The sequence below is a fragment of the Scyliorhinus canicula genome, chromosome 2 (genome assembly GCF_902713615.1).
Source record: "Scyliorhinus canicula chromosome 2, sScyCan1.1, whole genome shotgun sequence".
NCBI classification, from domain to species: domain Eukaryota; kingdom Metazoa; phylum Chordata; class Chondrichthyes; order Carcharhiniformes; family Scyliorhinidae; genus Scyliorhinus; species Scyliorhinus canicula.
Window position 1 is genome coordinate 99,159,536 of NC_052147.1, and position 27,385 is coordinate 99,186,920.

The 27,385-nt window shown below is 46.8% G+C and overlaps 1 protein-coding gene across 1 annotated transcript; it reads left to right on the forward strand.

Annotated features, from left to right (window-relative positions):
- The first annotated feature begins 2,314 nt into the window (after positions 1-2,314).
- prlh2r (prolactin releasing hormone 2 receptor) lies at positions 2,315-26,887 on the forward strand. Its single transcript, XM_038790255.1, has 3 exons — positions 2,315-2,380; positions 16,781-16,822; positions 25,776-26,887. Exons 2-3 carry the CDS (start codon positions 16,801-16,803, stop codon positions 26,885-26,887), a joined length of 1,134 nt encoding a protein of 377 aa, XP_038646183.1. The 5' UTR covers positions 2,315-2,380; positions 16,781-16,800.
- The last annotated feature ends 498 nt before the right edge of the window (positions 26,888-27,385 follow it).

A 27,385-nucleotide genomic window follows, 5' to 3' on the forward strand; every position in this document is an offset into this window, starting at 1 on the left:
TCTATGACTTCATGGCTCTTAACATATTTAACACCTTGTCAAAGGCCTTCTGGAAATCTAATTAGATCATGTCCACTGGTTCTCCTTTGTCTTGCTTCCTTGTTACCTCATCAAAGAATTCTAACAGATTTGTCAGACATGACCTCCCCTAGACGAAGCTGTGCTGACTCAGTCCTATTTTATCATGCATTTCCAAGTACTCCGCGTTCTCATCTTCAATAATGGACTCTAAAACCTTACCAATGACCAAAGTCAGGCTAACCGGCCTATAATTTCCTGTCTTCTGCCTCCCTCCCTTCTTAAACAGTGGTGTTACATTAGCCACCTTCCAGTCCTCTGGGACCCTTCCTGCCTCCGATGATTCCTGAAAGATCACCCCCAATGCCTCCACAATCCCCTCGGTTATCTCCTTTAGAGCCCTGGGGTGTAGTCCATCTGGCCCAGTTAATATATCCACATTCAGAACTTTCAGTTTCCCCAGAACCTTCTCCTTAGTGATGGCCGCTACATTCACCTCTGCCCCTGGAGATATCCTGGAGTTCTGGTATCCCACTGGTGTATCCCACCACGAAGGCTGATGCAAAGTAACTATTCAGTTCCTCTTCCATTTCTTCGTTTCCTATTACTACTTCTCCAGCTTAATTTCCCAGTGGTTCAATGTCTATTCTTACCTTTCTCTTACTTTTTAATATATTGAAAATAACTCTTGCTATCTTCTTTTATAATACAATCTAGCTTACTCTCATATTTCATCTTTGCCCCCTCCCCCGTTATTGCCTTTTTAGTTATCTTCTGCTTGCTTTTGAAGGCTTCCCATTCCAATCCTCTAGCTTCTTTCTTTTGCTTTTATGCTGTCCTTGACTTCCCTCATCAGCCATGGATGCCTTGTCCTCCCCTTAGCATGTCTCCTCCTCCTTGGGATGAATTTCTGTTGCGTATCCTTAATAACCCCCAGGTATTAATAAACCCGCAGTAATTTGTTGCAGTAATATTATTAAAGAACCCAGGTTAAGACACTGTGGCTGCATAAGGTGCAATTAAGATGTTGTAACAGTAAGATCATCATTTATTCCAGCCATATATATTTTACCTGTATAGGGCTAATGAAATGTTGTTCTGGAAAAAATGTTTCCCGGGGTTTAGATAATTGAGGGATTGAGATTAGCTTTATTAAGATTGTCATAACCCAGTTAGTGTGATAGAGATTATGTAATTAATGGGAAGAGCCAGGTCTGTAGCTGGCAGTTTAGTTTGATCTTTGTGGGGAGCTTTTGAGCTGAGCAGCAACTTTTGCAAAAAGCTGTCAAGTTAAGCAGTAGTCTGACACAGACAAGAATCTGCAGGCTGTTTCCTGACAGGAACAATATCTTCAAGCAGTATTTCCAAGATATCTTCATTTGAGCATATAGCTGGTAACCCTGTGTTAGCTAACTGTATTTACAAATGGCCTTTGACCTGTGATGGGTTTTGCTTAATTGGATATAGAGAAGGTATTAGTTAGAAGTTAAAGTGTTTCCTTTTACTGTGAAGAATTGGTTAACTGTTAATTGTAAGCTATTTTCTGTGATGTTAATATAGTTTAAGCCTTTGTTTGGGGTTGTTATTGAGTATCCTAACAAATCCTAACAAATGTTTGGGTCTGGTCTAGGATCTTAACAACAGGCATCCAATAACAGATTCACATGGAGTTTTGCAACATATGTAATTCAAGTTGACATAAAGAGAAAAATATTCCATTAGCACAGTCTTGCAGCGTCATTAATGTTCCTTCACTTGTACAAGGCATCTTAGATTCAGAATCAGCGCCAATGTGTTACTCAACACTTTATTCAAAGTTCCGCTAAGATGCCTTGTACAAGTGAAGGAACATTAATGACGCTGCAAGACTGTGCTGAAGGAATATTTTTCTCTTTATGTCAACTTGAATTACATATGTTCCACTCTGTCAGAGTGACTCCAGTTCCACTCTGTGTCAGACTGACTCCAGTTTCACACTGTGTGTCAGAGTGACTCCAGTTCCACTCTGTGTATCAGAGTGATCAGATGACTCCAGTTCCATTCTGTGTGTCAGAGTGACTCCAGTTCCACTCTGTGTATCAGAGTGACTCCAGTTCCATTCTGTGTGTCAGAGTGACTCCAGTTTCACACTGTGTGTCAGAGTGATTTCAGGGTTCTGTCTGTCTTGCGAATACGTGTTATCGTCTCACCCTCCAGTCCCAGTGTTTTCCGGAGAATGCAGCCTGAGCTGCTGTTTTCTCCTTTTGCTCTCTGCTCTCCCGAATCTTCACTTTAAATTGTGTTGCATTGCATCCTACCCGGGCAGAATACTGTGATTCATATCAGAGGGATTCTTTGAGGATCGTTGAAAATAAACCTACAGGTCAGTTTAAAGCTTTCTCATTAACGCAGTAACAAGCATATTGAACAGGTAGTAACCATAGATCGATTTTTATGTTGTCGTTTATGTGTGCAACTTCGTTTAAAGCTATAAATAGCGATTTTATTTGGACGGTACTTTTTCTATTATTTATGTTTTGAGTTCACTTAAAAACTTGTTAAATCTGTGCTGGAGATAAATTATTTTGAAATTAGCTCTCGTAATCTAATGTGTGGGCGCTTATTTATGTCAGTGTTAAGTCTGGTGTTTTTGTCGCAAAGAACTCACTGCAGTTTCGTACAATGGACAGGGATGGTTGTAAGAGAGATGATGGGTTTACATTTGCTCCATCACGGATCTTGCTGCCTGTAATGCAACCTGAGGCAAAGTGCTGTTGAAGTATTTCAGTTTGAGGTATTACCCAGGGTGACAATTGCAATCTAACCTCTCCGTCTGTATCAAGAGCTCACGGTGTTGGGGGCATGGTTTAGCACACTGGAGTAAATTGCTGCCTTGTAATGCAGAGTAAGGCAGCAGCATGTGTTCAATTCCCGTACCAGCCTCCCCGAACAGGTACCGGAATGTGGCGACTAGGGGCTTTCCCCAGTAACTTCATTGAAGCCTACTTCTGACAATAAGTGATTATTATTATTGACAAACTGTGACTGGTGAGGTGCCACAGGGATGAGTGCTGGGACCTCAACTGTTTGCAATCTATTATTGACTTGGATCAAGTCATTTAGGTGGGATAGTGGCATTGTGGTAAACAATCCAGAGGACCCAGGCTAATGTTCAATCATGGAATCCATACAGTGCAGAAGGAGGCCATTCGGCCCATCGAGTCTGCACCGACCCTCTGAAAGAGCACCCCAGCTAAGCCTGCCCTATGCCAATAACCCCTTAACCTAACCTGCACATCCGTGGACACCGAGGGACAATTTAGAACGGCCAATCCAGCTAACCTGCACATCTTTGGGCTGTGGGAGGAAACTGGAGCACCCGGAGGAAACCCACACAGACACGGGTAGAACGTACAAACTCCACACAGAGTGACCCAAAGCCGGAATTGAACCCGGGTCCCTGGTACTGTGAAGCAGCAATGCCAACCACTGTGCCACCGTGCCGGGGTAGCCGAGGTTGGAGCTGCCTTGGTTGGCTGGTGTAGTGGATAGGTCCCCATAGACATGGTTCCCCCGGGGAAGGGCAGAGGGGTCAGTCAGAGGGTGCTCCTAGGGCGGGAACAAGGTTCAAATCCGGTCCCTTACTCTCTCTGGCAGGGAATGGGTGCTCGTAGGGTGGGTACAAGTTTCACATACTGTCCCTTACTATGTGGCGGGCAGAGAAAGCTCCTTTGCGGGGACATGGGTTCAAATCCCACCATGGTAGCTGGAGTTTGATACTAAATCTGGAAATGAAAGCTTGTCATCGATTGAAAACATCGATTGCCATTTTATAAAAAAGCATCTGGTTTGCTAATGTCCTCTGCCACCCTTACCATGGCCTACCCCCCAGAGTCACCATAATGTGGTCGACTGAAGTAAGCCACTTAGTTCAAGGTAAATAGGGGTGGGCAACAAATGCAACAACCACATTCCATGAAGGAGCAAAGAAAAGTTATGAGAATGATGCTAAGGGGTATGGATGGGTTAAGTGAGTGGCCAAAAAGCTGGCAGATGTGGGGAGACTATGAGATTGCAATGGAAAAGCAAACTATTATTGAAGTGGAGAGCGATCATAGATGTTACAATGCAGAGACCTGGGTGCCCTCATATATGAGTCACAAAACGATAGCCTTCAGAGTCAGGAAGCAATTAAGAAGGTCTTTATTACAGAACATATTAAATAGGGAGGTCTTGCTCCAACTATGGAGGGCATTTGGTGAGGCCACATCTCGAGTGCTGTCTGCAGCTCATTTAAGAAGGGATACAATGACATTGGAGGAGGTTCAGAGAAGGTACACTGGGCTGATTCCTGGGATGATGGGGTTTGTCTTATGAGGGAAGCTTGAGCAGGTTGGCTAATACTCATTGGTGTTTGAGACGACTGAGAAGGGCTCGTATTGAAATGTATAAGATTCTGAGGGGTCGCTTGCTGTGACGATGCTCTCCCCTTGTGTGGAATCTACAAATAGGGGGAACAGTCTCAGAATAAAGATCTTCCATTTAAGATGGAGATGAGGAAGAATTTCTTCTCTCAGAAGATCATCAATCTTTGGAATTCTCTTCCTAGAGAGAAGCGGAGGCTGGATCATTGAATACATTCAAGGCTGAGATAGACAGATTGCTGGCAAGTTTTAGGGGGACAGGAAGGACATACTGGCACTGGAGCGGGTCCAGCGGAGATTCACACGGATGATCCCAGGAATGGTAGGCCTAACATACGATGAACGTCTGAGGATCGTGGGATTATATTCATTGGAGTTTAGGAGGTTGAGGGGAGATCTAATAGAAACATACAAGATAATGAATGGCTTGGATAGGATGGACGTAGGGAAGTTGTTTCCATTAGCAGGGGAGACTAGGACGCGGGGGCACAGCCTTAGAATAAAAGGGAGTCACTTTAGAACAGAGATGAGGAGAAATTTCTTCAGCCAGAGAGTGGTAGGTCTGTGGAATTCATTGCCACAGAGGGCGGTGGAGGCCGGGACATTGAGTGTCTTTAAGACAGAAATTGATAAATTCTTGATTTCTCGAGGAATTAAGGGCTATGGGGAGAGAGCGGGTAAATGGAGTTGAAATCAACCATGATTGAATGGTGGAGTGGACTCGATGGGCCGAATGGCCTTACTTCCGCTCCTATGTCTTATGGTCTTATGGTCTTATGGACAGGCAGAAAGGCAGATTTGAGACTATGATCAGATCCAGCCATGATCTATTGAATGGTGGAGAAGACTCGATGGGCAGAGAGGCTTACTCGTGCTCCTATCTCTTATGTTTCTGTGAATACTAATTCCAGTTTAGCTCTCCCTGTCCAGGTCAACTACATGGGTGTTAGCCGTCTGGGCTGACTGACAATAAGAAGGTCACTTCACGTTCCTTCAGAGATGGACTTACAATGAAACCCACCATACCTAGGCACAGGGCCTTGGCCAATGGGGAGGCCCCGTACTGGTCAGTGTCTGTGGCTGGTTCTTGGGCACCAGTCAGAGCTCAATAGCTCTGTGTTTGCTGATAGGCCAAACAGCAGGCAAGGCAGAACAATATCAGACGCTGATTGGTGAGTCCCCTGAGACCAGGAAAGCACTGATCTAAAGTCATTGAGGTGACCAAGAGAGAGAGAGTTGCAGCAGTGAAGGTGAAGATCTCCTGTGCTTTTGCCTGAATCAGCAGCAAAGCAATGTCATTGCGATGAGGAGGGCTGACTCGACCCCGCCAAAGCTGAGGAGGGTTGAGAATGCGAGGCCATAGCCAGGCAGCCAGCAGCGAGGCAAGGCCATCGTGCAAGGTGAGGTGAAAGGCACTGGTCGTCAAGGGGAGCAGCAAGGCGAATCGACCCCCAGGCCAGGGCTGAGCAGGCGAGGCAACAGCCAGGCAGCCTGAGCCAGCAGTGAGGCGAGGTAGTTGAGGTGTGAGGCGGGGCAAGGCTGGAATAGGGGTGGCAAAACTGGGAGAAAGGAGAATGGGGAAAACCTGTGATGGGGTTGATAACTGGGGGTGAGGTACAAAACTGGGAGTGAGGGGGCTATGCTAGGAGGAGGAAAAGTTGAGAGAAGGGACAAAGGCAGTAAAGCTATGATGGGGATAAAGTTGGGAGAGAGGGGGCAAAATTCGGAGAGAGGCCAAATTAGGTGGGGGAAAGACTGGAGTGGGGGGGGGGGGCAAAGCTGGAGGGGGAACAAAACTGGAAGGGGATCGAAATGGAAAGTTGTGTTTTACAAGTTAAAAAGCATTAAAGCAGTTAAGCAGTGATCAATTTCTGTTTTTGCGTTCTGTGGGGCGAGGGTGGGCAGGGTCAGGAAAGGCGCAACACCATTGAGGGAGGCCCTGAAATGGGGATGAGCACTGGGCTGCACAAAGTGTAAGTCCGCCACTGTGCTCCACAGAGCCACTGCCATTTCTCCAGGGTAGGGGCCTCAGCAATCCTAGTATTACAGCAGTAATCCGAGTAAAAGGGTGGCACGGTATCTCCATGGTTAGCACTGTTGCTTCACTGTTGTGCTAGGGACCCAGGTTCTCCCTCTGTGTACCTGAACAGGCACCAGAATGCGGAGAATGGGGCTTTTCACAGTAACTTCATTGCAGCGTTAATGTAAGCCTACTTGTGACAATAAAGATTATTATTCCTATAAAATGCTGAAGCCCAAGTTAATGGACTGCTGAGAGAGACCGGTGTCCACAGCCACGGAGGCAGCAGTTTGTAGCTGTGTGGGACCAATCTGGGCTTACAGGGCCACAAACATGGATCTCATGACCCAGGCTAAGTTTTCAACGTGGCACTCAGGTGTTGGGTGGTCTCTATCTGAGCAGCAGTGGCAGCTCAGACTGCAGGCACCAGGCCCACATCATGTCTGGATCCACAAGTGTTCTCATTGGAGTTGGCCACCAGCATGGGTTTCAAGCTCTGAGGGAAGCCCTGTGCCAAGATGATGCTGCACTCCACCATGCTCCTTGACAGTAACTGTGAGCCATCTTGCTGTACTTGACCATTAGTGTCTGCCCCATTGAGATCCTCAATTCGCCTTCTGTGGAAGAATCTATCTGTGAACTTGCCCTCCAGGGAGATGTGACCCAAGCTCTCTTTCGCCCTGGTCTGGCTGAAGCCCACTGATGATTCGCCACATGCAGCTTCCAAATTGAAGCTACCCTGGAAAGTACACACAGTGCCAGTAACAGATATGGTGGCTGCAAGGGTCAGATCAAGTGTGAGTGCTGCTTCCTCAGGGGTCTGTTATGTCTATCACTGACCGGCCAGATGGTAGTCCATCAGCATCTGAAAGCAAAAAAAGGGGAAGGGCTATCCTGAGGGAAGGTGCTGGTGGAAAGCAAGGTGTCTATGATCACACCATCTGCAGCTTGCACTTCAGGTGAGGTGGGATTTGAAAGGGGGCACAATGCGGGAACATTCCCTCATCCGGAATGTTCTTGGTAATTCTGGAAACAACAGGTTCGGTCACAGCTGTCCCCAGGATGTGAGACACTGTCTTCTCTCGAGGGCATGATGCAGGGGTGCTTGACCCCACTCTGGTTTTACCCCTCCCGTTATGGGCCACCTTTACCGCCGCTGTGTTTCCATGTGTTCTGAACCTGAAGTGCCAACCACAGTTGAATAGCTGGGGGAAGGCTGGTGGGGGTTCTGAGGAAACAGCAAAAGGAGGATTGTGAGGCTGACTAGAAGGTGTGTGAGGGTGAGGTGAAGTATCTGAATGTTCAGCTTGAATCCTGATTTTGAGAGGCTGCTAATGGGTGAGTTATGAGTGGTGGGGTGGGGGTGGGGGAGGTGCTGCACTGAGCATCAAGAGAGGTCAGTGGTACAGTGGGCAGGAGATGTAATGAGATGATGTATTCACTGACCATGATCACCCGTGTGAGATCATTGAACTTCTTCTGGCACTGCTGTCAGCTCCTGGACCAGACTCCAGGAATTGACCCCCCTGACTACCTGATTCCATTCCCTCCCCAGGGTTTGGGACCTTGAGGACTTCCTGATTCCCTGTGGAATCATTGCTTCTCTTCCCCTGCCCCCCACCTGTACGAATACCTCATAATGTCACGTGGGAAAACGTGAGATCTTTCTCTTCTCCCTGTTGCTCCACTCAGTGTGTTCCTGTTTGTGGCCAATAACTACACAGCACAGCTTGTGTGTGATGAGTGCGGCTCCCCTTTGAGAGGGGCAGACGAGCTGTAGCAGATGCTTGCCACTCACACCTCTGGCCCTCCCCGTCGAGCCTGCAACCCGCCAGCACTTGTGTTCGGTGCAAGGCACACGGATATCATTGAAATGAGATACGAAGGTGAAGTTTGTGTGCTGCCTATGTCTCACCTTGTCTCGGGGCAAGCTAATCTCGAATGGGCCTTGGAGGTGGCTGCCTGTGACCTGTGTGATTTACACACTCCAACCCAAACGGCCGTAAAGGATTTGTGGTTTTACTTCTGAGAAGAAGGACTTGCTTAAAGTAAAATCCCAGCCTGTACAGCAGAAAGGCAATGGAGCTGAACTCCGTAATGTCTCTCTGGGTCTGCTGCTGGGACAAAACAAATCTAAGACTGACACTAATAAATCCGTGAAGGAATTCAGCCTTGGTCCAGGGAATTGTTAGAATGCACAACTCACTCCCGGGTAACATTTAAGCGGGACTGAAGAAAACAGGAGGGGGGAAGGGAATAGAGGGAACTACACTTGTGTGGTTAGATTAATTAAAATAGGAGGAGGCTCATGTGGAACATAAACACCAGCGTAGACATGGCTGAATTCATTGGATGTGTGCGCCATTGGCTGGGCCAGCTGTTGTTGCCCATCCTTAATTGCCCTCCATTCCAGAGGGCAGTTAAGAGTCCATCACATTGCTATGGGTCTGGAGGCACATGTGGGCCAGACCAGACGAGGGCAGCAGATTTCATTCCCTGAAGGACATTAGGGAACCAGTTTTTACGACAATCCACAATGATTTCATGGTCATCATTAGACTTCCAGATTCTTAATGAACTCAAATTCCACCATCTGCCATGGCGGGATTTGAACCCGGGTTCCCCAGATCATTGCCCTGGGTGTCTGGACAATACCACTACACCACCGCCTTGCCTTATATTGGACACCTTTACATATCTTAGTTTGCAATTGAGCCTGTGGGAACATTAGGATTGAGGAATGCCATTCAGCCCTTCGAGCCTGAACCAACAATCAGTTAGATCATTGCCGATCTACTCTATATTCCTGTCTTTTTTATCATGTCCCCATGTACACTTAATGAACAAACATGTATCGATCAGAGTCTGGAATGCTCCAGTTGTACCCCAACATCGACAGCCTTTTGGCATCAGTCTTGTCACTGAGTCAGAAGGACATGGTCACAAGGTCCACTCCAGAGACTGAGCACTTAACCCACACCCCAGGGCTGCACTGAGGAGGGACTCAAGATGTTAAACTCGGGCCTTGTTCATCTACTGAGGTGCATGCAAATTCACTCAGAGAGCAATTCAAGAAGAATCAGGGAATTGTCCCGCTCCCCTTACCAACATTCAAGCCTCAGGTAACATCACTGATGACCGGATTTATCTGGTCATTGGAATTTCTTTTGGTTCACTGCTTTTTACCTATAAAATTATGACTATGCTTCATTAGTAATTAATTGGCTGTGAATTACTTTGGAATGCCTGAGGGACGTGAAAGGAGCTGTATAAATACTGAAAAAAGAAAAGGAAGGACTTGCATTCACACAGCATCTTGCACAACCTCAGGGCTCCTCAAAGCTGTTCAAAAACAGTGGAGTACTTTTTGAACCATCGTTACTCTTATAATGTAAAAAAAAACAGCAGCCAATTTGCATGCAGCAAACTCCTGCAAGTCGGCAAATGCGATAAAGGATCAGATACTCGGCTCAGTTTCATTGATTGAGGAATAAATATTGGTCAGGACATGAGGGAGAGAGAACTCCCCCCCCCCCCCCCCCCCCCCTCCCCCCTGTATCGGATAGCACTTTTGGAGCCTTTATATCTACCCGAGAGGCCAGACACGGTGCCACAGTGGTTAGCACTGCTGCCTCTCAGAGCAAGGCGCCAGGTTCAATTCTGACCTTGGGTAACTGTCTGTGTGGAGTCTGCACATTCTCCCCATCTGTGCATGAATATCCTCTGGGTGCTCCGGTTTCCTCCCACAGTCCAAAGATGTGCAGTTTAGGTGGATTGACCATGTTAAAATTGTCCCTCAGTGTCCATAGGTTAGATGGGGTTACGGGGATAGGATGGGGGAGTGGGCCTAGGTTGGGGTGCTCGTTTGGAAGGTCGGCGCAGATCCGATGGGCTGAATGGCCTTCTTCTGCACCGATGGGATTCTAAGATGACAGGATCTCGGTTTAAGGTCCTCATGCAAAAAACAGTCTGGCACTCTATCTCTCCCTCAGTGCAGTACAAGCCCTAGATTTTGTTTTAGTGCCAGGAGTTAGGAGCTAACGTGTTTTTACTTATTTTCTTTTTGACTGTCGTGATGAATAACCTTGCCACCTTTGCTTTGAGCTCCAATGGATGGTTGGCTGAATCGCAAGTGTCGGTTTTGTAATCTGTTTCATGATTGTTTTTCTGATCTCCCTTGTTTGCCTGCAAAGCCCTGACCACACTACACAGGACATGCAGCCAGTGGCCAAGTTCTGTGCAATATTCTTTTTCTTAACCAGGAAACGGCAATGGACACATGCTGAAATCTTTATGCTAAAACCTCTGCATGATCTTGCCCTACCCAATTCTTCACCACAATATCCTCTGACGAATGGCTCAGGGGGGGTCTCGTGACTTAGTCAGAAAGGACGGCATCTTGGTAAAGGGATTTCTATGCAAGCGTCCCAATGACAGCTCCCCATATGCAGAGCAACGAGCCTATGAGGCCAATCTGTGTATTGCATTAATTCAACACCTTGGCTGCTATTTTTAAACTCCATATTCCACACTCCCGCCGACATCCTGCCCTAACATCACACAGCTGACCATCACATTCAATGGCATTAAATACCTACCTCATCCTGCCACCCACCCACCCCGCCGTCGGCCCTATTGAAAGTGATCATGAACAACCTACTGTTGAGTTGCTGCATTCTATTTTCCTCTTGGTTGGTTTGGCAGCTTGTTCGAGCTTCCTCACTCTGGGAGTGGTCTGGCTGACCTTGTTTGTGCCATTTAAACTGTTGCATTGAAAGAATTTGCTCCCAGCCACGGGCAATCTGGTCGGGTTTCCTTTGGGCATTGAGTATGGCAGAAAGAATGAAGAGCGGCCACGCAGAACAGACCAAGCTTCGAGGAGAGGGAGGAATTGGAGTGGGGGTGGGAGGGCTCTGAGCAGGGGGCTGCATTGACCCAGGATCTTTAAGACCAATTCTCTTATCTAAACTTCAGCGACCCCGGTGGATGAGCCTTCACTAAGAAAGTTGTGGCCGAAACCTGTCAAGACTAAATTCAAAGCAGAGCAAGGACAGCCTGGTGGTTGTCAAGGAGACCATTGAGGTCAATACTGTGCCCTTAAGCCATTTTGTTTTTGTTTTTACCCAGTGCACTTCTTTCTACATAAGATTGGTTTTAAAAATACCCAGTTGTTTCACTGTGCTATGCTCTTTCCAACCTTGCAGATTGTTGCTCAAGTGTTCTGCCATTTCCTAAATGAAGGCCCCTGACAACCCGGAAATAGCATTACATTTGAAGGCAGGTTTGATTATAAGAGTCAAGTCCAATTGAGTCCAGCCTGACAAAGGAGGCAAGGGCAGCACGGTAGCATGGTGGTTAGCATAAATGCTTCACAGCTCCAGGGTCCCAGGTTCGATTCCCGGCTGGGTCACTGTCTGTGCGGAGTCTGCACGTCCTCCCCGTGTGTGCGTGGGTTTCCTCCGGGTGCTCCGGTTTCCTCCCACAGTCCAAAGATGTGCGGGGTAGGTGGATTGGCCATGCTAAATTGCCCGTAGTGTCCTTAAAAGTAAGGTTAGGGGGGGGGTTGTTGGGTTACGGGTATAGGGTGGATACGTGGGTTTGAGTAGGGTGATCATTGCTCAGCACAACATTGAGGGCCGAAGGGCCTGTTCTGTGCTGTACTGTTCTATGTTAGTCATGCCTCTCTTTAGAAAATTAGAAGCTTTCGATACTGCTGCAGAGGACTGGGTACAGTATGTGGAGTGTTTGAAATATTTTTTTAGGGCTAATGAAAAAGAAGGGTAGGACAGAAAGAAATCATTTTGCTGGCTGCATGTGGGGCCCAGACGTATAACTTGATCTGGAGTTTAACATCCCTGGATGCTCCTGACACAAAGACATTTGTTCAACTCATTGAGCTAGCAAAGGGGCATTACCACCTGATGCCCTCAATAATGTTACAAAGCTACCCCATCCCCAAAATAGAGGATCTTTATGCCAAGTTGGCTGGAGCTTTGACAAATATCAAGGACATGAACCACACTACCAACAGTTAGAACTAAAAAATACCAAGAGGATTTGTCACCATAAATACTAACAAGGAGTTCTTCCAACTATACACGACTACCGTTTGGAGTTTCAGCAGCTTGTGCTATTTTCCATGGGAGAGTTTGCTGCAGGGCTTTCTCAGGGTTGTCATTTATTCAGACAACGTTTTAATGACGGGATCCACTGAAGAGGACCATATGGCTAATTCGGACGAAGTTTGGAAGAGGTTTCAGGAGGCAAGCGTGTGCTTGGAGAGAGAAGTGCACCTTCGAAGTAAATAAGGGGGTTTACCCTGGTTATTGAGTGGATGCTCAGGGATTACACGCCATAGAAGAAAAAATGAGAATGATTAAGGAGGCACCGGCCCCTAGGAAAACCTCAGAACTCAGATCTTTCCTGGAAATTATCAACTATTATGGGCAATTACTCCCAAATCTATTGACATTGCTAGCACTATTGCATGTGCTGTGAAAGAAGCGGCAGAGATGCGGTTGGAGAACACTACAGGAAGAGGTTTTTAACCAAGTTAAGCAGGCACTTCAGCCTTCATGTTGACTGGTACATTTCAACCTCTCTAAGACGATACAACTTACATGTGATGCATCACCATATTGAGTAGGGATTTCTTATCCCATACACCGGAGGATGAGTCCAAGAGGCCCATTGGATACGTATCAAGAACCCGAACAGACATGGAAAGAGGATGCTCCCAAACTGAAAGGAAAGGCCTGGCTATTTCCTACGACATCAACAAGTTTCATCAGTACATCTACCGGAGGAATTTCACTATCATCACAGACTGCAAGCCACTTTAAGGGTTCTTCAAATTGATTCTACCAATTGCTTCCGTGAGGATGAAGCATTGGATGCTATTCTTATCGGCCTACTAATATACGTTCCAACATCAGCCAGTGTAGATGCCTCAAGTAGACTTCCGCGAGCAGAAAGCACGACACTCCCTCTAGTACCGGAAGAGATTGCAATGGTCTTAAGCTTTCTGGACTCTAATTACCTGTGACGGTGCAACAAAGTAAGTACTGGACTAATAGAGACTCATTGTTAGCGAAGATTAAACATATGATACTGCATGGATGGCAGAATGAGAAAACTTCAGAGGAAATTAAGCCTCATTAGCTCAGGAAAGATGAAATTAGTTGCGAGGATGTTAGCTGTTTGGATACGAAGAGAATCACTGCTTGATGAGTTATATGCACCTATTTGGGTGTCCCCAAGATGTAAATGCTGGCGATAAGCTACATATGTTGGCCTGGCATCAATGCGGGTACAGAAAGGATTGTGAAACAATATAACCCATGTGAGTTATACCAAAAGTTGCCAGCCATAGGTCCCTTGCACCCCTGGTAATGGTCGGTTCAACTTCGGGTGAGAATTTAAGTAGATTACGTTGGCCCATTCATGGGGGCTATGTTCCTTTGGCTAGTGGGCAGCCATTCAAAATAGATGGGAGTATTTGAAATTAGGTCAATGGGTTGGATTCTCCAAAAATAGGGCTTTGTCCCCACGCCAGCGTCAAAACGCGGGCGTTTCACTCAGGTCTTTCCTTAAGAAAATCCAGAGTGACCTGCAGGTGGCTAGCAGGCCCCGGAGTGCTCCTTGCAGCTCTGGCTGTGGATATGGGGCCCTGCATTTCTGGTCCAGAGTCCGCGCATGCGCACAGCGGTGGCCTGCGGCGGCCGCCCTGTGCGACATGGCGGACTCACACCGCGGACCATGATGAACGAAGTAGGTCCCCCCCCGCCCGAGATCGCGCGTGCCCGTGGATAGGTGCCGCCTGATCGCTTGCCTGGCCGTCTGTGAGGCCCTGCCCCCTGGTGAAGGATCCGCCCCGCCCCACCAGGGCAGCCGTGTACTGAGTCCACAACCGCCACTGGCCGTTCCCGACGGCTGATAGGTAGTTAGAACCACGCCATCGGGATCCTGGCCAGTATTCTTTGGAGAATCGTCACGGGGGCCTCTGTCAATGGTGGCCTACCCACACCGCGTAGCTCACGCACAAGAGACTTCCGAGCAATTCTCCAGGGACCGGAGAATCGCGGGAGCAATGTCGGACTGGATTTCGGCGTAAATGCCCATTCCCTGCCCCCGTGCCAATCGTGATTTTGGCACGGTGGCTCAGAGGATCCAGCCCAATAACTTCATTATCCACATTTGAGAAACTGCGCAAATACTCCGTCACCCATAGTGTACCAGAGGCACTTGTCTCAGACAATGGTTCAATTCCCGTACCAGCCTCCCCGAACAGGTGCCGGAATATGGCGACTAGGGGCTTTTCACAGTAACTTCATTTGAAGCCTACTTGCGACATTAAGCGATTTTCATTTTTTTATTTTTTCGTTTCATTCACAAGTGCGGAATTCCAGCAGTTCATGACGTTTACCAAAATAAAACATATTTGTATTGCATCATATCACCCATTGTCGAATCGGTTTCTGAACGCGCAGTTCAGACGTCCAAGGCTGGTCTCAAGAGCAGTCACCTAGTGTTACTAGGAACCAAAATAGCACGGTTTCTGTTAGTCTTCAGAACCACCCCTCCATACCACTACAGGCATAGCCCCAGCTGAGTTGCTGATGGGTTGCCACTCGAGAACCCGATTGAACCTGGTCTTTCCAAATTTGGCGGGGAGGGTGGAGACAAGGCAGAGTTGTCACAAAAGGAATCATGATTCGGCAAATGTGGAAAGAACATTTGAGATGGATGGCCCAGCTTTCGTAAAGAGATTTGGAAGTGGGCTAAGTTGGGTACTGGGCGTTGTGGTGACCAAGCTGGGACGCTGCCTTATGCGATGAAAGTGCAGGACAAGTTTTTGAAGAAACACATGGGTCACTTGTGAAGAGGGGAACCATCTCAGTGTTACAGCCTGATCCAGTTGTGCCAGCAAGCAGTGTTGAGCCCTATGAGTGAAGCGGTGGATCAGCCAGTGGCCAGCCAAAATATTGCTCCCAGTGGAACTGAGGAAACAGTGAAAAGTGATGAACTGCCACCAAGTGGGAATTTCAGTCAAGCAGGCCCAACTAAAGCTAGCTTCAAAAAGTATAAATTGTTGTTTCCTTTACATTTGGTACTCTTGTGAATTGTCCTGATGAGTCCCAGATGAAAAGCTTCAACAACATGTGTCTTTTTTCGCAGTTTCAATCGGTGAAGCCGGTTGCCAGTGTCCACTGCATTGCCAGTGAACACTGTGTTGCCACTGCCCACGGCGTTGCCAATGTTAGATACAAAAGCGAAATAGTGCGGATGCTGGGAGGGGAAAGTTGGGTTTGATTGGTGTTTTGTATGTAAAACTGCAATGTCGGGATATTTACCATTGACTTTGTCAGAATTTCAAGGGAACTGAACTCGATATCAATTGGTCACAGCAGAAATCAACACATTACAGTGCGTAGGCAGTAAGTTACAGTTCCGAACAGATCCAACCTGCTAGGTTACTGGACAGAGTAGTCTGCTTTGCTACTTCATCTTGTACAGCTTCTTCAGCAGGTGAGTGTTAGAGGCTCCTGCCAACATGATTCCTTATCCTTTTTCTCCTGAACCTTATTGTTGAAATTCTCTCTTTATACCTCAAGGTGATGGTCACCTGACCCAATAAATTTCTTATTTTTGTCCACAACGGCTCAAACTCTGCTGGTTCAGAACATTTACACATCTTGAGCTCAATCTGTGTGGGCATTTCCTGCTGCTATCCATCAGAGGCATTCCATTTATCCTGCCTCTCTTTGAATGGGATCAACAAGCAGCCACTGGTACATTTATTATCGATCCTTGACAGACAGTGATACTTGCTGAAGTGGTCCATGGGTTTCAGTAATTAATCACCAGCAGCTCCTTATTTACGCCATCCTGTTTTGGCAGACGATCCATTCAAATATGCAGGTTACATTTTAAAACTACTGCTTTTCCACATGAGTTGCTGCACCGTTGAAAGTTACCCAGGTTATTAGAAGGTAGAAGAAAACGAGATAGAATCCCGACAGGAAAGAAGGAGGCCATTCGGCCCATCAAGTCTGTACAATCCTCCAAAAGAAGACCGTACCCATGCCCACTCCCCTGCCCTATCCCCGGAACCCCACCTAACCTGTACAACTTTGGACACTAAGGGCAATTTTAGCATGGCCAACCCAGCTAACCTTCACATCTTTGGACTGTGGGAGGAAACCAGAGCACCCGGAGAAAACCCACGCAGGCACGGGGATAATGGTTCTGACTAGGTGGAGCAGTGAGTCATTACAAAAATGTGTATCTGTCCATATTGATGAAATATTAACAATATTATAATAACTTGTGATTACAGATCAACATCCCTAAGGTGGCATGAAGACTCCAATTAGTTCAGGTGAGCATATACGATGCAAATAAGCCTGTGCCTGAATCTTAGTACCAAGGTTTAGTAGTGTAGTTATTCTGCCTGGCTTCGTCTGCATTCACTATAGATGTACTGTCACCATATACCATAATATTTATTCATAATAGACTCGCTGATTAAGGAATCTGTCTTTAGAAATCTTTGTGGGTGACATTAAAAGGAAGAGAAATGGGATAAGTGATCAGAGAGATGGGACCGGCTGGAAAGCAATGGGGACCTAGGTGATGTGGAGCTGGAAAGAAAGGTGGTCCAGGGCTGGGAGGTACTCGGACTGGGAAGAGGTAGACCGAGAGAAACAGCTGTAATTATAATAACTTTGAGTTGATAACTTTCCGAGATGGACAATTATTATATGTAAATATCGGCAATCTCTAAAAAGAGCTGGAACACATTTCCCTCGGTTATGAAAGGACATCTTTGAGGGCAACTGAAAGTAACACTGATTTCACACACTGTTGCCCTCTTTTCCTTTCACAATCGTGTTTTAATTTAAGATTAGAAAAGTCATTAGTTGCAGCTATTTTTCTCGTCGCCGACACCAATCTTTCGCTCCGCCAAATTTGGCTCACTGTCTGACAACAACCTAACTCACCCCAAGTTTCATTCACCCATCGCCCTGTGCTAATTGTTTCACATTGGGTCCAGCAATTGCTTGATTTTAAAATTCACGTCCTTGGGTTGGATTTTATGGGGTGCTGTGGCCTCCAACCCCTTGGCTAAAACATCAGACTGTGGGGCACTACCCTCGTTCCCACACATTGCCTTGCTGCACTTCTGTCTCAGGGGAAAGTTCCACCTTAGAAAGCTCCCAGCCAGTCGGGTGGCTGACAGCTCTGCAGTCCCAGGAGCGCCGAGGAGTGGGAGCCACGGCTGGACTACAGATGGTCTCACCCCCCTGAGGAGCCAAGGTAAATCTGGGATTAGGTGTCTCCGTGAGGGAGTTGAAGAGTTTGGGGGAGCAGGTTCAAGAGGCTGGAGGGTAGGGTTAAAAGGGGAGCGGGGGGGGGGGGGGGGGGGGGGGGAATTACCTTGAGGGTTGGTGCCTCCAATGTGCCAAGAAGACTGGCAAAGGAGGCCGCTTCCCATCTTGCCCCTCACCAGTCTGGCCAACTTCCCGCTTCACCTAGGCTTCTGTCACCATGGGTAAAAAAACACCTGAGGCAGGATAAAGCATTTGAGTTGTTGTGTTCTATGGCTCCCCTGATCATGAAGACATGCGTAGGACATGTGTGGTTGGCTATAAGAAGTATTTATTATAAACACGTGGACAGGTAACCAACATGTACGGACAATTGGATCTAAGTTACTGGAGAGCTACGGTGAGATGCGACTCTCCTGTTGTCCGTCCTGCCACCAACTGCCATGTCCCATTAGTCACCTGATGTATATCTGGCACCATGTGTGTCTGGCTCCACTACTGGCAGGAGGTCATAACTGTCACTACATGTATTGATGATCAGCTTTATACATTGATACAATTATATACAGATTTGCATTTGTGTATTTCACCACATGAGTGACCATTCATTGGCAACTTTAAGGCTTCAATGGGTCCACAGGTGAGCGGACCCATGCCCCCATAACATTTCAGGCAGGTCAGGGGCAGGCAAGTAGGTGCATGAAGGCCATCAGCTGGATTATGTGTTCTCCCCCCCACCTTTAAACCTCCTGGAGGGGCATCGTAAAATCCAGCCCCTTGTTTTCAAATCCCTCCATAGCTTCCCTATCTCTGCAAACTCCGCCAGCCCTACAATCCTCTGTGATACCGGCACTCCATTAATTCTGGCCTCTTGTATGCCCACTTCCTTCACGTCACTATTGGAGGCCGTGCCCCAGGCCCTAAGCTCTGGAATTCTCCTCCCTAAACGGCTTTTAAAGCAGACCAAGCAGGCCAGCAGCACGGTTCGATTCCCGTACCAGCCTCCCCGAACAGGCGCCGGAATGTGGTGACTAGGGGCTTCTCACAGTAACTTCATTGAAGCCTACTCGTGACAATAAGCGATTTTCATTTCATTTCATTTCATTTCTCTGCGTCTACCTCCTCGGAGCTGCTCCTTCACACCTACCACTTTGATTATGATTTTGCTCGCCTCACTCTTTCTATAGCTAGGAGTCAGTTTCTTCTGATTTACAATCCTGTGAAGCATTTGAACATATTTGATTACAGTAAGAGTGCAATATAAACACACGTTCTCATAGTGCTTAAGAATTCTCAGTCGAGTAATTAATTCTGGGTCATTGCTCAATAAACCCACTGCAATGATGTCAGCGGTTGAAGCTTTGTGTAACCTTATATTATCCATCAAGATAATTGAGTGCAATCAAACTTAGTATTCGTTCAGACAATTGCTACTTCTGAATAAAAATGAACAATAATCTATCAACCACCTCCTCGCGAGTATGAAGCAAAAACTATGTATTACAGTCTAAACATCAGAACAGATGTGGGCCATTCAGCCTATTCTACCATTAGAATTATTGGAGTCTACAAAACAGGCCATTCGGCCCAACTGGTCTTTGCTAGCGTTTATGCTCCACACAACCGTCCTCCTGTCCCTCTTTATCTAACTCTATTGACATTCCCTCCTATTTCTTCTTCCCTCAATGTACATATTCAGCCTCGCTTTATGTACATCTATGCTTTTCACCTCAACTACTCCATAACGATTCTGCATTCTAACGACTCTATGGGAAACGATTTTCTGCCCATTCACACTGGTGGGTTCTTACGGTCCCACTGACGGCAATCCCTCTGCCGTGGGTTTCCCGGCTGCACGGACACGCCATTGACAGCGGCGGGGCCAGAAGACAGCGCCGCCAGCCACTGACGAGCTGCCCCCTCCCGCTGCACGGGGAGGAAAATCCTGCCTGAGGTTTTCCCCAAATTCCCTCTTATTGATGTCCCATGTTTATGGCACCCAAGTGTCGTCTCCCCGTAAATGACAGCATTTTCTCTACCTCAACCCGATCAAACCGTTTCGAAATGTTAAAAATCTCTATGAGGCCACTTCTCAGCGTAACTAGTCCCAACCTATTCATTAAGTAAATACTCTCAATTCTGATCAGATCACAGCTCATCCTAATCTTAAATCCATCAACCCGCCTTGGTTCTAGCTCTCTCAGTTTGGAATTTTCAGTTGATGCTCTCAACCTTTATATCGCTTTTTAAGGGAGAAGTCCAGATTCACACCATCCATCCCTCCCCATCCTCTCCACTTTTATCCTGAAGGCTGGGAAATGGGACAGGGGCACCCACCTTTCTTGTCCAAGGTGTTCATCTTCACACATGCGTTTAAACAGTCCCATGAAGCTATTCTTCTACAGGAACCATCACAGACGAGTGCAATCCAGTCCTGATCTGATTTGTGGAGGGTGCCTGCGATCGAGAGTAGGGATTCTGGCTAGTTTCCTCTTTGTCCGACGCAACTCTTTTGTTTCCTGCCGCCCCCAAAAGTACCGGCACTGAGGCCAATGGCGGTGCTTGTCACATTGAGGTTGAGATGTGGGAGGCAAACCTTGGGCCACTTGGTCCCTGCAGCTTAGTGCGATACTGGGAGGTACCTTTATCCACCAAACAACAAACCAGTTTTACACACGGACAATCAAAAATATTATTGTCCCATTTTTGACTCACCCTCGGCAATGCTACAGCACAGGTAGATGGGACCAAGGCTTCATCAGTGAATACTGATTTCAATTCATCTACACATGTTTTTCTTTTATTCGTTTATAGGACGTGGGCATCACTGGCGAGGCCAGCATTTATTGCCTATCCATAATTCCCCTTGAGAAGGTGGAGGTGAGCTGCCTTCTTGAACCGCTGCAGTCCATGTGGGTGTAGGTACAGGCAGTGCCAGTAGGGAGAGAGTTCCAGGATTTTGACCCAGTGACAGTGAAGGAACAGTGATAAAGTTCTAAGTCAGGATGGAGTGTGACTTGCATAAGAACTTCCAGGAGTTGGTGTTCCCACAATCTGCTGCCCTTGTCCTTCTAGGTGGTAGAGGTCACGGGTCTGGAAGGTGCCGTCAAGGGAGCCTTGGTAAGTTGATGCGTTGCATCTTGTGGATGGTTCACACAGCTGCTAATGTGCGTTGGTGGCAAAGGGAGTGAATGTTTCAGGTGGTGGATGGAGTGACAATCAAATGAGTTGCTTTGTCCTGGATGGTGTTGAGCTTTTTGAGTGTTGTTGGAGCTGCACTCATCCAGGCAAGTGGAGACTATTCCATCACATTCATGACTTGTGTCTTGTGTGTGATGGACAGGCTTTGGGGGGTCAGGAGGTGAGTTATTTACCACAGAATTCCCAGCCTCTGACCTGCACTTGTAGCCAGAGTATTGATACAGCTTTTCCAGATCAGTTTCTGACTATCGCATCTCCCCCCCCCAGCCCCGGCCTCACTGGCTCGATTATTCCAGCCCTGGACCCGACCCAACTACCTTCCCAACCGAAGTATCCGCCTACCCCTACAATCACCAATGCGCCCCCCCATGCACCTATCCCACACAATCTGACCTGACTGCTAACCCCCCCCCCCCCCAAACAGGGCCTGACTATCCCACTGAACACAACTACCTCCGACCTGACACAACTGCCTCCAACTTGACCCCTACCTTACCCATGAAAGACCTTACCCATGAAAGACAATTAAAACCTTATCTGAATATGTTGTGAAAAGTGGGCGTGTGCGCTCCCTATTCATCTTTTCTTGCATCTGATGGTCATTTGCAAGGATGACTGTGCTCACCATTCAATACTTCAGCTGGGATCGAGTTCCAGCTGAAAAACCCCAGAAAGGTTCAGTCACAGGCAGCGTAAATGTGTGCAGCCATTGCTGCTAACTGGAAGATCTGGCGGGACGGAGCATAACTACAGACCATCAATGCAAGATGGTCACCAAGAAACCTAATCAGGAATTCAGAGAGTGGTGAGAATATGGACCTGCCGACCACTGGGAGTGCTGGAAGTGAATAGTGTAGATGTATTTAAGGGGAAATTAGGCAAGCAAGTGTGGGTGAAGGGAATAGAAGGTTACAGTGATAGGTTTAGACAAGGAAAGATGGGAGGAGGATCGAAAGAGCATAAACGTCAGTGGTTGTGCTGAATGGTCTGTTTCTGTGGTGTATACCCCATGTATGTTTGCAATGAAGACTTTGCATTGAGGTTATTCATGAAGGCCCCACCTTCTCAACCTTGCCTCCTCAACTGAGGTGTTGTGATCCTCAGGTTAAATCACCACCAGTCATCTCACCCCCCCCCCCCCCCTCCCTCCCCCCCACCCCCTCCCAAAAGGGGAAAGCAGCCTGTGGTCATCTGGGACTAGGATGACTTTACATTACAATGTAGCCAAGCAGAAAATTAGTTCTGTGTTGATTTTTAATTGTTACATAAGTTTTATGGGATTTGAATATATTCCGCTTCAGGCGCCACCCATACTTCTGAATTGATGGATTTGTACATTGTAAATTCTGTTCCACAATGTCTCAGAACCTTCATGAGTCATACTGGTGTCAAAAATTGACAGCATCTGGCAGCAATTTGCCCGTCTATTCCTTGCCTTCCTGTGTTTTGTGAATCGCGTTATTACTTGCGTCAAGACCTTTTTAATTCTCCTCTAGTCCCTTGTTCGACACATGGAAACAGAAGGAGAACATTCAATCCCTGAAGTCTGTTCTGCTAGTCAATTAGATCATTGCCTGATCTAAATCTTAACTCTGCTAAGCAGCCTTCTTTCCACATCATCTGTGAACGATCTAGATCTAATTTTAAGGTGATGTCCCCGTTTTCTACACTCAGACACCAGAGCAAAGAATTTTTCTCCAGCTAACCTTTTAGTCCCTTTAATCATCTTAAACACTTCATGTAGGTGACATCCTGCAACCAACTGTCACCGAGGCTCCAGCCATTCGGTGTTGAGAGGGCCTTGACCATCTCTGGACATCTTCTGTGATGTTTCTCCAGAACAGCACCCCTTCTCCAAGATCAGGAAATTAGTTGTTGTATGGCACTGAGCTCAGGTCCCACATCCTTACAGGAAATACGCACTAGAATCATCGGAACAGGAGCAGGCCATTCTGCCTACTTGAGGCTGCTCTTCCATTTAATGAGGTCATGGCTGATTTGTATCTCAGCTACATTTTGCCTAGGCCCATATCCCTTGGCCCTCTCACCTGCCAATCACAGTTGTCATGGCACCCAGGCTAGTCCACGGTCAATTCCAGCCCCACTTGACCCAGAGACGCAACACCAGTGAAATTCTGAGTGATTTTAAAATACCTGAGGAGCTTGGCTGAGCCCAATAAACTGCAGCCAGGTTTGTAAACTGTAAACACAAATAACCTTTTATTATTTAACAGTAATATAATTAAACTGACAAAATTGTAACTGACTACCTAATACCCCTTTCCCAACCCCCCCCCCCTTCCTAATTACCCCCACTCTCTCTACACACACACACACACAAACAACACAGAAGGAAAAGAGAGAATCAGGGGTCAAGAAAATATTAATAAAACTAAAAGGATAAAGGATCTATGATGCACTAGGATGGCTTCCACTTCATGTCTTTCTGGAGTTCAAATTTATGTTTCATTATTTCTTCCTTCTAGGTTTGAGATGGTTGCCTCTGGCAAGAGTATCTACTTTCTCTGTAGATTTAAGGTCATTTCAAGTTTATAGTAAAGATATGCCAGACAATAACTGGTTTTAGAACAATAAAGCAGTTACTTCAGTAGCACGCGAGAGAGAGAGAGAGAGTTCCTTCTCCTTTCAAGATCTAATCACTTCTGCCCAGCTCTCTGAGAAGCATCACTCAGGGACTCTGACTATTATCAGGCAGAACACTGTCCCTGGCCAACCCACAGGTTGCCAGCCAGCCAACTGAACAGACTTCCTCCAAAGCTGGTTGTTGAGATTCCCTCGGTGCCGACAAGTCGGCTTCCTCCTCCCCAAATACAAAACCTGGAAACACCCTATCCTGCCTAGCAGGCCGCTTCAGCTTCAGTCCTCTGCTGAAAGACACATTCTGAATATGGGTCCATGGACCAAAAATAATAAAATACGATAAAAGGAATGGGAACAAAGGAAACAACAGGAAGGCCTCTTCCACAGTTTTGAAAGCTTAAATCATCCCCAAGCACCCACAGCCTTTTGAGGTAGTGAGCTCCATCTTTCCATTTTTCTAATGAACAATGCCTCCTGATTTCTCTTCTGAAGGCCTGGCTCTAATTTTAAGATTGTAGACCTTTGTTCTTTATTCTCTGCCAGAGGAAATTGTTTCTCTGAGAATCTTTCCAGTTGAATCATTTCAAAAAATGTAAGCACCTTCATCAGATCACACCAAGGTCTTCTATTCTTCATAAAACACTCACCATTTTCAAGATATTTAATATCTCATGTACAGAAATAATTAATTTGTACAAACATGTCCTTGGAGTCGTTGGCAACTGGTTAACTTAATTTGTATAAGGTTTCCATCTCTGCACTTTCAGGTTAGTAATACACAAAGTGGTAATAAATCATTCCTGTTTAATTAACGCAAGACAAGTCTGAGAAACGAATTGTTCCAATATATAACAAAAGTAAATATGAAAATTAATTGACTTTATATAACATAGTTCATGACGTCAGGAGTGATTTTACACTCTCCCCCTGCTTCAGTTACCATGGCCTTACAAGGGCGTAAGCTGCCATGGACTTCCATTGGATTGGTCCATGAGGATGTTTGGCAAAGTATTGCAGTGTTGCCTTCTGCAGTACGGCCGACCTGGAAACTCTCCCACTCATACCACCCACCATCCAGATTATTGGAAGGATTCACAGGCTGATAGTCAACCACATTACCAACACACCTTCCATGGCCATCAAATTGAAGTGGGACTTGAACCAAGAGTTTCTGATCCAGAGGTAGCGATGCTACCACTGTGCCACAAGACCTCTGCTTTGCGCTGTGCACTTTTAGCATAGTCATGATGGCATGATCCCATGGACAGCAACATTTGAAATGATCAGGTCACTTGTGTTTTTGTGTTGTTGGTTGAGGGGGGAATATTGGCCAGGAGCCGGGGAAAATGCTCCTGTTCATCTTTACAATAGTGTTGCAGGATTCCTCACGACTACCTAACTAGCCAGTTCAACATCTCTTCTCAGAGGCACTTTCAAAGCCCCCCCCCCCCCCCCCCCCCCATGCATGTTTGGGTCTCTCCCACCATGCCCTCTTTCTTGTTGGACTTTCAAAATCCCTACATGATTCAGGAGGCACAAAGTTAATTTTAAAAAGTGTATTCTGTAAATGCATATGGAACTGGAGAGATTTCCTGAATTCGTGGGATTCTCCTGAAACTTTTTGTTGGGATTGCAATCTTGCTATTGAGGGGTTACATCCGTTTTCTCAGTAGGTAAAACCAGAACATGGGAGGGTCCTCTAGCCTACAGATCAGGATAGTCTCAACTTAGTTGACATCCATGGCAGAAATGCTACAGTTGGATTCAGTGTCCCAGCGGTAGGCGGGGAGCAGGGGATGTTCACAAAATCGTTCTGGATTTCAGCTCCTGGTGATATGGGAATGAGGTCAGCTTGCGAGGTCAGCTTTTCAAACCCACAACTTACACCACCGAAAAGGTCAAAACCCTGGCACTCCCTACCTAACTGTGGGAGCACCTTCACTATATAGACTGCAGTGGTCCAGGAAGATTGTGTAATACCACCTTCTGAAGGGCGACTAGGGAGCCAGCAACCCCCTATCTCCCAAGAGTAAATGAAACAAAAACTAGCGAGAGGGTTTGGGTATTTGAGGGATTGTATCTTAATTTGATTAACAGTAGTGGAAGAAAATGAGAGAGGAAACGATGCCCAATGCTTCAAAATAAGTGAGGGTGAATGAGTGGTTTACAACATTTTAATTCTTTGTATTTGTTTTTATACAGGTGATCTTGCATTAATCTTGAATGAATCTGGCACATCAGCCATGACCCTGAATGCTTCAATGGACAATGTGACTATGGTTCCTTTGTTCTTGGGCCTTAACCTCCTCTTTGAGTTGAAACCTCTCTTCATTCCACTGTATACGTTGCTGGTGATTGTGGCTTGTGCGGGTAACCTCCTCCTCGTGGTCCACATCTCTGCCACCAAGAAGCTTCACACCACCACTAATTTTCTCATTGGCAACTTGGCAGCCTCCGACTTGGTGATGTGCATCTTCTGTGTCCCAATGACCGTTTCCTATGCATTTGAAACCAAAGGGTGGCTTTTTGGAATCTTCATGTGCTATTTTATAACCCTCATGCAATCTACCACTGTCTTTGTGTCTGTCTTGTCGCTCACTGCCATAGCTGTGGATAGGTATGTGGTCGTGGCATATCCAATCCGCCAGAGAATCAGGCCTCGGTACTGTGCCTACATTGTCGCATTCATCTGGCTGGTCTCCATCGGTGTTTCAATGCCTTCATCTTTGCACACAAACTATATAGACCTCAACCAGATTGGGTATAATATGATCATCTGTGAGGAGGCCTGGGTCGACTTGGAGAGGCAAAGGCTGCTCTACTCCTGTATCATGCTGCTGCTGTCCTACATGCTCCCTCTCTGTGCGGTCTCCATCTCCTACTGCGCCATCTCGTGTCACCTGAAGAAGAGAAATATCCCGGGAGCGGCCTCGTGCAGCCATGAGAAATGGTCGAAGAAGAGAAGGAGGACCTTCTGGATGCTCGCCATCTCTGTCCTGTCCTTTGCACTCTGCTGGATCCCCCTGCAGACAGTAAACCTGATCCGGGACATTGACCTCAACATTATAGACAAGAGCTACATCAATGTGATCCAGGTGTCCTGCCATTTGGTTGCCATGAGCTCAGCCTGTTACAACCCCTTCATCTATGCCTCCCTCCACAATAAGTTCCGATTCCAGCTGGACAACCTTGTGTGCTGCAACAAGAGACGGGCAAACGGCACAATATCCAGCCAAACATCCCGCTTGAACACATGTATCTCTCTAGATGACCCCACCATCATCAGCTTAAAGGGGAAGCTCTTTGTGAAATAGAACGACATGTCTCTGCTAGATAGGACTAAAATGTTTCTTTGCCCCACTGAGTCTTCTGGAACCCACCTCTTCATTCACCTGAAGAAGGAGCTGCGCTCCGAAAGCTAGTGATTCGAAACAAACCTGTTGGACTTTAACCTGGTGTTGTAAGACTTCTTACTGTGCCCGCGCTGACATCTCCACGTCGGGTCTTATCAAGGCACAGTACCGCAAGACAAATTGGCTGGTGCCTTCCACCAGAGCCCACTGGAAGGACCACTCCACTGGACCACAAGTCAAGTTGAATGAGTCCAACTGTATTGCTTTTAAGAAACTGTAGCATTGGGCAGAGGTTGTTGATTAGTCCCAACACCCACGCTCAACACATCCCAAGAGAGCGGAGAGCGGGGGTTCGAACCATTGGACTGAACTCTAAAATTCGCTGTACTAAGAAACAAAATAATTGGGTGACTTCCAGTTGCGGTGATGCGGAGCTAAGCCGCATGTTCCATAGCTCCC

What these genes read in the sequence shown, in the direction of transcription:
- prlh2r (XM_038790255.1), top strand. Translation starts at nt 16,801, where the DNA reads ATGAAGACTCCAATTAGTTCAG. An exon ending in GAAGACTCCAATTAGTTCAG is followed by an intron (nt 16,823 to 25,775) that starts GTGAGCATATAC and finishes GTTTTTATACAG; the next exon opens with GTGATCTTGCATTAATCTTG.